Source organism: Danio rerio, chromosome 9, assembly GCF_049306965.1.
Source record: "Danio rerio strain Tuebingen ecotype United States chromosome 9, GRCz12tu, whole genome shotgun sequence".
Classification (NCBI taxonomy): Eukaryota; Metazoa; Chordata; class Actinopteri; order Cypriniformes; family Danionidae; genus Danio; species Danio rerio.
The window spans coordinates 47497501-47508107 of record NC_133184.1 but is presented as its reverse complement, the minus strand read 5'-3'; the positions used below and the strand labels follow the sequence as shown (position 1 = coordinate 47508107).

General features: G+C 36.3%; 1 protein-coding gene across 2 annotated transcripts in view; it reads right to left on the bottom strand.

Annotated features, from left to right (window-relative positions):
• Positions 1-1040: 1040 nt before the first annotated feature.
• asb1 (ankyrin repeat and SOCS box containing 1) overlaps positions 1041-10607 on the bottom strand; it is an 18461-nt gene continuing 8894 nt past the window's right edge. The window contains exons 4-5 of one of the 2 annotated variants that reach the window (NM_001002736.2): positions 6261-6643; positions 1041-2887 (exon numbers count right to left, since the gene is read on the bottom strand). In NM_001002736.2, the coding sequence (NP_001002736.2) occupies positions 2757-2887; positions 6261-6643 (514 nt within the window). In that variant the 3' untranslated portion in view covers positions 1041-2756. Of the gene's footprint in view, positions 2888-6260; positions 6644-9359 lie in introns of those variants that run through there. The other variant, XM_073911941.1, reaches the window with a different exon arrangement.

Sequence of the window (10607 nt, the reverse complement as noted above, 5' to 3'; positions counted from 1 at the left end):
GCCAGAGTTTAGACCGGGTTTGTTTTGGTCTAATGAAAAACCTATTTAGTTTCTCAAAATAGCAACGCGCCAGCGGTCCGCCTCAGAACGCCTCCCTTTTTAGACCAGAACGCCTATGGGCACACATATGAGTGCTAATGCATTTGCTATTTAAACAGCGTAGCGCAACGCCTCAAAACGACTCTTGCGCCAAGCTGAAACTACCAAACAAGTATTGCGCCGCGCCTTGCGCCACATTGCGCCGGGTGTATGATAGGGCCCCATGTCTTTGGACTGTGGGGGAAACCAGAGCACTTGGAGGAAACCCACGCGAACACGAGGAGAACACACAAACTCCACACAGAAATGCCTGAAACTGGCTCAGTCGGGACTCGAATCATCGACCTTCTTGCTGTGAGGCGACACTGCTAACCACTGAGCCACCATACTGGACATTAACGTTTTCTGCATGTTTTGTTTTAGCATTGCTCTCTACTCTATTAGCAAATGATGAAATCAACATCTAAAACAGGAAAATAAATAACGAGATCATCGAAATGAGTCCATGTAAAATATGTTTATCTGGAAAAAGCAAAGGATACATATACAAGTAGCAACACATTTAAATAGTCAAGGAAAGCAGAAGCAGCTTCAATAAAGTGCAGAATATCCAATGCTTCTCACTACTGTCAGTGCAAAAATACATACAATTTTAAGGCAGTTTTCAACAGTATCCGCTTGTTAAGTGTGACGTCACGCGAAGCGGCTTCCGTGTCCAAGCGCTCTATTCAATTGAATAGGGAGACTCATGAAATGGTAATTATAAGCGTTTACAAAGCGATTTAATATATTCAAAAATCACGATCGCAATATATATGTCCATGCCTAATATTCGATGGCCAGAAAGTGATTCAGTTTTTTATAAATTGTTAAAATGTTGGTATTTTTATGCAGCAAGCCCAGAGATTGTTGTGTACACTATGACTTTATATAAAATTTACTTTAATGTGTGATATGAATAAAAAGTGATCCTAAACAAATCATTTCTCAACTCAAATGAGTGGCGGCTTGGACCCGGAAACAGTATTACATACGTCACCAACACGTCACCACTTAACAAGCGGATATGGACAAAAAGTTTACGTGAAAACAACATAGTACCAATACCATTTTCTTTTACATTCAACTTTCATTACTTGCTGGATCAATAAAATAAATACAAATGAGGACTAATATCAGCATGCTTTTCTTTCATCAGTGGTGTTCATTATTGTTTTTGATTCAAGCATTAAATCATAAAAGGTAAGTCATTAAGTAGCAGACATATTCAACAATGCTTTGTGAAAAGTTGTTGATGAAATTGATTCGTTCACATGGGCATTTGTGTAATCAGGATTATTGAATAAAAGTGGACAGTATTAGAAATTACTATTCTGTTAATAATTAATCAACCTATTGTCATTCCAATCCCCTGAGACCTTCATTCATCCTTCGTTCATCCTCTAAACACAAATGAAGATCTTTTAGATTAAATCAGAGAGCTCCTCCATAGACAGCAACAGTCCCGAAACATTCAAAGTTCATAAAAGGAACCAAAAAGATTGTTTAAAAAAATCCCATGTGACTTTAGTTAATCAACTGTAATCATAAGAAGGTTCCAGAACACTTTTTTGTGCCAAAAAAAAAAAAACAAAACAAAAAAAAACAGTAAAACACAACTGTGCTCACCAATGTCCTCTGCATCAGATCATGATGCATTTTTACTACTGGCAATACAATGGTTGGGGGCTGTGCCTTTGAATCTAATGACAAAGGCAGTAGTCAATATTTGAAGTGGATCAAGACAAAAAAAATTGGTGTTGTTCAATGTTTTTAGACAACTTCCACTTCAATCCACTTCAAATGTTTACCACAGTATGTGTCATACTGCCTTTAGTGAAATGAAGTGATGTGTGGTGACCCATACACTGCAAATAATGCTTTGCTTTACTTTAGGTTTTGTCTTGTTTCTAGCCCAAATATCGACAAATTATTAAAGCATTTTCCAGACAGGTAAAGAATATTGTCTTGTTTTCAGAAATAATGTGTCAAAACTAAGTGAGTTTTTCCTTTTAGAAGTTAAATAATCTGCCTATGGTGTAATAAAACCAAGTTTGTTTTTTTCTGGATGTGTTCTGTGACTCTCTAATGTCATCTAAAAAAAAGCTTCATTTGTGTTCTGAAGATAAACGAAGGGTGAGAAATTTATAGCAGAATTTACACTTTTAGGTGAACTAACCCTTTAAGCTGGTCATGTTAATTAGCAATGCTAACCAATGCAAAGTTGCTAGGTTTGTAATTGTTGTTGTTTCTCAATAGACAACCTTTTTTTTGTTCTGTTGAACACAAATGAAGACATTTTGAAGAATTTTGGAAAACAGTAACCATTGATGTCCATAGAAAAATAAAACAATAATATGGAAGTCATTGGGTACAGGTTTCCTACATTTTACAATATATATTTTTTGTGTGTTTTACAGAACACAAAAAGTCAAACTGGTCCTGGGTGAATATATGTAAATGATGACAGAATTTTCCTTTTTGGGTGAACTAACCCTTTAAGCATTTGGTTCACAAATTATTCCATTTCAAAATCAGCAAAATGTGATCAAAATCAAATCAAAAATGTGTTACCTTGCCATCACAGATGCCGTTGGTTTCCATTGAAATAATGTTGTGGAGTGTCAACAACAACCTTGATTTAATCGACCATCCGGACAGGCAGAAGCAGAGCTACATCAGTCATTGTGAAGGATAAATGTAATGATGGTGTCTGGTAGTGGAAGAGAAGAGATGCACGACATATGCTTCTTGCCAAAGATCTTCCGGATAGTAATGCGGCACAGGTTCATCAGTCGCTGAGGGTTTCCTGTATTAGAAGGCAAAAGTAGTAAATTAAACATCAAAATGCTTGAAAATTTGACTATAATGTCATGGAGAAAATACTTTCTGTAAGACATTACCATTACCTTAAATAAAACAACCAACAATTTGGGGATTTTGAATAAACTTTTAGATAATAATAAATATAATAATAATTGTCAGAATGAGATGGTACAGTAGCTTTGTAAAAAAATCATAGACAAGTTTCAGATATGTCAAAGTGTCAGAAATAAAATAAAACTTACTACCAAGATTAGAAATTAATATAAAAAAGCATAAAATATGAAAAGAAATATGTAATATTGTAAGAATGGGATGGTACATTAGCTTTAAAAAAAATAATGTACGGGTTTTAGAATTCAGATTTGTCAAAGTGTCAAAAAATTAATAAACAAAAATGAAAATTAATGTGAAATATGAAAAAAAAAAGTACAAAACAATCCTATCATACCATGTGTAAACCATGAAGTCTCATTTATGGTCCTGGATTTTGATAACTTTTTTAATGAAACAAATAAAAAAATATATGTATTAATTAGCTTTTTTACAGAAAGAAAAAATAAATATCTAAATTATACTCTTTGATAAATCGCCAGATTTTCTTTACAAGAAATGCCTAGAATATGACCAAAATACACTCAAACTGAACGTTGTGAAATTATGGAAATTTCCATATTTAAAAACTGTGTTAGTGTGACTTTTTTTAAAGCATTTAATTTGCTACAAAACTTTATTCTTCTGGTATTTTGCATGCAAAATAGTTTTTTTTCCAATATAAGAAATATAAGAGATTGAAATAATAATATATCTGGAATATTCTGTAATAAATGGCCAGTTAAGAAGTGCATAGCAGATGACCAAAGTCCTCTCAAACTGAAGTTGTGGAGTTTTTGAAAACTGTGTTAGTTTCAACTTTATTATTTTCAACTTTAATGCACTTCAATATAATAAATATCAGATAATGATACAATAATATATTTGGAATATTCTGTAGTAAATTGCCAGTTTTCTACATAAGAAGTGCAAAGCAGATGACCAAAATCCACTCAAACAGAATTATTTAAAACTGTGTTAGTTTAAACTTTTTTTTTCATTATTTTTGTTATTTCAACTATATTACTGTATTTCAATTTTATTCTTTTGGTATCTTGCAAACAAAAATAATCTCTTTTCAAAAATACACTTCATTTTACAACCCCAAATCAGGAAAAGTTGGAAAAGTATGGAAAATACAAATAAAAAAAAGATAATAGTGATTTCCAAATTTACTTTGACTTGTATTTCATTGCAGACAGAATAACAAACATTATTTAATGTGTTCCTCATTACTTTTTATGTTTTCTTTTTTTTTTTTTTTTAAATAAGCACAAATTCCAATTTTGGTTTTAGCAACACACTTAAAAAAAATACTTAGTAATGTTGCCATTTCCTTTCACAACACATAAAATACATTTAGGGACTGAAGACACCAAGGGATGCATATTGTGCTCCAAAATCTCTGAGTACTTTTCCGCATTAATGGTGTCATTGCAGAAGTGCAAGTTACCTTTGCAAAGGGCACTGACCAGTGGTGTAAAGTAACTAATTACAAATACTCAAATTACTGTAATTGAGTAGTTTTTCTCAGGAATTGTAATTTTGTAAGTAGTTTTATAAATGTGTACTTTTACTCTCATTTGAGTACATTTTTAGTGCAGTATCTGTACTTTTACTCCACTACTTTCCTTCAACCTGCAAGTCACTACTTTATTTTTTTCTTGTCTATGGGGATTAGAAAAAAACAGTCCTGTAATTCCTATCAAATCACACATAGAAGGAAAATTGCATCATAATGAACTACCTCAAGACATGTGCGCTTTATAATTGCAGCAAACTATTTGGAAGCATTAAAAGTGTCCAAGATGATGACCAAAATCTTTACACGCATTGACCCAGAGACTGTTTAGATGCCCGTCACTGAGGAGAAGATGATGGATGTTTACTTTATGATGACCGAAATGGCCTTAAACACCCAGTAGGGACAAGACGTCAAAATGATGTCAGATTGGCATTGTACTCTAATGTCATGGGGACATTGCATTTTGTTTGGAAATAAAAACCAGATTGATGACAAAACTCAACGTCAGACTAACGTCAATGTCCAACCTAAAACCAACCAAATATCAACGTCTAATGATGTCACAGCTTGAAGTTGTGTGGATGTTACCACTATGATGTCTATCAGATGTTGGATTTTGGTTGACATGCCTGATAAATAAATGTCAGTATTTGACATCTATATGTCGTTGGTTTAAGATGTTGGCTCGACGTTGGATTTTGATCACTTTCTAACAACCTAAGATCAACCAAATATCAACTTCATTTGACGTCTTTATTGGACATCAAAATAACGTTGACCTTAAACGCTGGCTAGACATTGAATTTTGGTCATCTGACTTCACAATCTAAATCCAAACCTAATATTAATGTCTTATGATGTTGTATGCCTGCTGGGCAATCAATGCACTACAGAATGTTACCTTTACACACACATCCACAAATTACATGTAAATGCATCAGCTTTATACAGCGTAATACTCACTACTCACTTCTCTCGAGTACTTTTGAAAGGTCTTTTTACCAGGCCCACACGGAATCTGCGCGCGCAGAATTCCGCAGATTTTCTGCAGAATTCCGCAAATTTCGGCAGATTTTTAGCCCATCATTAATTCTGTTTATTTACTTGAGTAAATGTGTAAATCTGAATTTATTCAGTTTTTATTCAGTTCTTTATTACTTTTTATTTCATATATTAAGGTTTTAGTTATGATACTCCGCTGGATACTCCCAAAGTAATTCCACAGAAATCTGCAGATTTTTACCAAAATTCTCCGCAGAAATAGCCAAAAACGTCCGCAGATTCCGTCTGGCCCTACTTTTTATTCATACTCTGAGTAATATTTACAACAGACACTTTTACTCGCACTAATTTTTTAGGCAAGTAGTGGTACTTTTACTTGAGTATGATTTTTCAGTACTCTTTCCACCACTGGCACTGCTCAACCCCATACCATGATAGGCCCTGGCTTTTGGACTTGTTTCAAATCAAATCATTATTTAACCAATATACTAGCCGAAATTGCTCCTGTCCCAACTTTTTTTGTGTTGCAGGCCTGAACGACAGAAAAGGGTGTACTGTATATTTAAGTTGACCAGACAAAACATGAAATATTGTGTGTTCATATTGTCTGCAAATGAAATACAAGTCAAAGTCAATTTGGAAATCATTACTTTCTAATTTTGTTTGCATTTTTCATACTGTCCCAACTTTTTCTGATTTGGGGTTGTAGGAAAGACCCATCAATGCCAAGACAACTTACTTCTGGCCTCCTGGTAGACACAGAGGGCTTCGACGTTGACCTTTAACCGAATCATTGTGTCAGGGTCGAGCTCGTCCCAGTGCACTACATGTGGGTCAGCACCGTGATCCAGCAGCAAGCTAACAAATACTGGATCACATCCCAGTCTGAGAACCGCATCCAGCATACAGGAGGCCCGGCCCTTGACCAACGCGTCCCTGTTCACGGGCCCATTGTAGTTGTAGTCAGGATTGGCGCCTGCTTTCAGAAGCATCCGGAAGCAGGGGAGATGGTGGTACGCGGCGCTGATGTACAGTGGACAGGCTGCCAGAGTTGTCAAAGTACGAGTGCGGAATATAACCTTCTGCTCCAGTCGGTGGTCAATGTCAACATCAGCATGGAACCTGTGTGTATTTAAGAGCACATACTGCCTAATTCACTATTGAAAAATGGTCACGTTTTACAATAAGGTTCTATTACTTAATGTTAGTTTTATTTACTAACATAAACTAAGAATGAAGCTTTCTCGTAGAGTATTTATTATTAAAGAGCCCCTATTATGGGTTTTTGAAAATGACCTTCTGTGCAGTGTGTAACACAGCTCTAAGTGAATGACAACATCCAGCTGAGGTGTAAATCTAAAAGTGCAGCATGTTTAAAAGTATTTATTTTTTAGCAAAATGACTCAAAGTCGAATAAACGAATCAAGTTGGGTTCGGATCTTTTATTTGATCGCATCGACATCGATACGGTACATTACCAAATATGTACTTCCAGTTCCGGTAAAATGTGCACTTTCCCTCCACACAATAGCGGAGTCACAAGCGATCACGGGACTGATCATGACTCAAAGATAACTTGATTCTGCTGCGGGGAAATACGTTTACAACAACACCACAGTATAGCCAACATAGTGCTGTGTTTGTTCCTGTCATTTTTCATATTTTTGGTACAATAACCTACACTGCAACATGGAATTCATTGGCCGATTGCTATTAAAGGACCAGCAGAGACTATGGGACTTTATCAGACTTTGACAAGGACTTTGTCAGTAACTTTTACAGTTCATATGGACCAGTTTCTTCTTCCTCCAGATTATAAGATGAAAGTCTGATTAAAATTGTTGCCTTGTTTTGTGTAGTTTGCAAAATGTGTGTTTAACTGTGTGTTATAAGTTGAAATCGCCCTGCACGGTTTGTAATCACATATCGATTATAGATCAATACTTGTATTGTTTCTGTCAGGTTAAATCTGTATGGGGCTGTTCACATATCGCGTCCAAAAACATGTTGAAAACGTGATGCGTGCTTCTTCCTTTATCGATTTAAATGCGTTTCTGAACTGGCAATCCTCTGCTGTTTGCCTTTGCTATGGCCACCGTTAGCTGTTCCTACACACACACGGCGCTGTCAATTTTCAAAATAGTTCAACTTTTGCCACTGTGTGGATTAATACTGAATGTGTGTCGTTGTTATTACTTGGGGTTAGCGTTAGAGTAGAGTAATATGCTGGTGTTTAACTTCATTGGCTCTCACATACTTTGGGCAACTTCATTCTGTTGCCATGGTGAGCATTTCTCGTGCTGAATGTAGTTGACCAATCGCAACAGACTGGGTCATCTGACCAATCACTGCCGATTAGCTTCGCGCTAAGAAGGGGTTTGGGAACAAATGAATCACTGAATGAATCATATTGGAGTCGCTGAGATAATGAGGTAAAAACAAAAGCATGTTATAAGAAAATTAAAGTGTGTTTTGACCTTGCACCCATATCAACATGTTGTTGGAGACCCCTAAAACCAAAATAGAAATTTTTTTTAAGGCAAAATAGGGGCTCTTTAAATGACTAACTTTTAGCATCTTTACTATGACACATTACAGTTGCTTGTTCACATTATTATTAACATGTCAATAATCCACTGTTTGCCTTGAGTATGATCAAACAAAAGTATTTAACAAAAGTATATTAGCGACTTTTTTTACATTAAATACATGAGATTACCAGTTTTATGGTTGGTGTGGCTGGTTGTCAAAAAACTAAAAGGTTCCCATAATCATTTGTAATTGCATTACTTTTGGCTTGGACATTGTGTTTTATTCTTATTAATACAAAAAGAAAATGTGAAAAATGTCTGTGTTCAATGGCTGCACAATATAATCATTATCATTCATTCATTCATTTTCTTTTCGGCTAGTCCCTTTATTAATCTGGGGTCGCCACAGCAGAATGAACCGCGAACTTATCCAGCACGTTTTTATGCAGAGGATGCCCTTCCAGCCGCAACCCATCTCTGGAAAACATCCACACACACTCATTCATACTCATACACTACGGACAATTTAGCCTACCCAATTCTCCTGTACCGCATGTCTTTGGACTGTGGGGGAAACCGGAGCCCCCAGGGGAAACCCACGAGAACATGCAAACTCCACACAGAAACGCCAACTGACCCAGCCGAGGCTCGAACCAGCGACCTTCGTGCTTTGAGGTGACAGCACTACCTACTGCACCACTGCGTCGCCAAATCGTTATCATGATAATAGTATATGCAATATACGTACATTTTTCTTTGGTTAGTTAGTTTAGTGGGCTGGGGTTTAGTTAGATTGTTTTGTTATATGTATTTCTTTGTTTTGGCAACACTCATTTGATTAATAATTGTTTACATTCTATATTCCTTTATTCACCGTCTCATTGTTTATTAAATCATTAATCTTTGTTTCATTTAGACTTTGTTGTGGTTTCTCTTCTTTTCGTCCAGCACCACCACTGTATGTTACGACTCATTCTTTATATCAGCATAAACACCTAACAGTGATAAATGACATTTATTTCATGCATTGGTTGTTTATCTAAATGTGACCAATCAGATGGGGCCTTGCTATCTTTATCCACACCTCCCCAGTAGTTGCTGTTATGCTATTGGCTGGAGCAGCCTAAGGGTGAAACCCAAAACTGCAAATAAACGCTAATTGTGGGAGTCAAAACGAGAGAGGAAAATGACAAGAGTCAATCAGAGTCAGAATATCTGCTGAGGGTTTCACCCTTCCATTTTAAAAACTAAATGCTTGCAGCCTTGACAGTTTCTCTGAATTAGAATTAATCAGATCTGAAAAATATCTCTTACCTGTTTATTTTAATGTTATTACATAAACGATTTAAAATCATTGATAATAAGAATAGAATTTTCTAGGCAAATGTTAGTTTGTAAGTAATATCGTTATCCTAATACTCACCAACAATATTGCATATTGCAAACTTTTCAAGTATCGTACCACCCTACTGTTCATACTTGGCATTACTCTTTACAAGAACCAACTAAAAGTAAACGGAGTACTAAAAACCCTTTCCACATGAATGCCTATGGCACACAATAAGTTCAAAATTCTTTAAACAATTTGGGGATCTCAAACTGTAAAATGAAAAATAACCTTAAACATTTTCATGTTACAAAATACACTCACCGGCAACTTTATTAAGTACACCTGTCCAACTGCTCGTTATGGCAAATTTCTAATCAGCCAATCACATGGCTGCAACTCAATGCATATAGGCATGTAGATATGTTCAAGACGATCTGCTGCAGTTCAAACCGAACATCAGAATGGGGAAGAAAAGGTGATTTAAGTGACTGAACGTGGCATGATTATTGGTGCCAGATGGGCTGGTCTAAGTATTTCAGAAACTGCTGATCTACTGGGATTTTCCCGCACAACCATCACTAGGGTTTACAGAGAATGGTCCCAAAAAGAGTAAAAAATAAATAAATTTAGTAAATGGCAGTTCTATGGACTCAAATGCTTTGTTGATGCCAGAGATCAAAGGATAATGGCCAGACTGGTTCCAGCTGATAGAAAGTCAACAGCAACTCAAATAACCACTGGTCACAACAGAGGTATGCAGAAGAGCATCTCTGAACGCACAGCATGTCACACCTTGAGGCGAATGGGCTACATCAGCAGTAGACCACACCGGATGCCACTCCTGTCAGCTAAGAAAAGGAAACTGAGGCTACAATTCACACAGGCTCACTAAAATTGGACTATAGAAGATTGGAGAAACATTGCCTGGTCTAATGAGTCTCTTTATCTGCTGTGAAAGACAACAACATGAAAGCATGGATTCATCCTGCCTTGTATCAACAGTTCAGGCTAGTGGTGTAATGGTGTGGGGGATATTTTCTTGGCACACTCTGGGCCCATTAGTACCATTTGAGCAGCCTGTCAATGCCACAGCCTACCTGAGTATTGTTGCTGGCCATGTCCATCCCTTTATGACCACAGTGTATCCATCTTCTGATGGCTACTTCCAGCAGGATAATGCACCATGTCATAAAGCACGAATCATCTCAGACTGGTTTTTTGAACA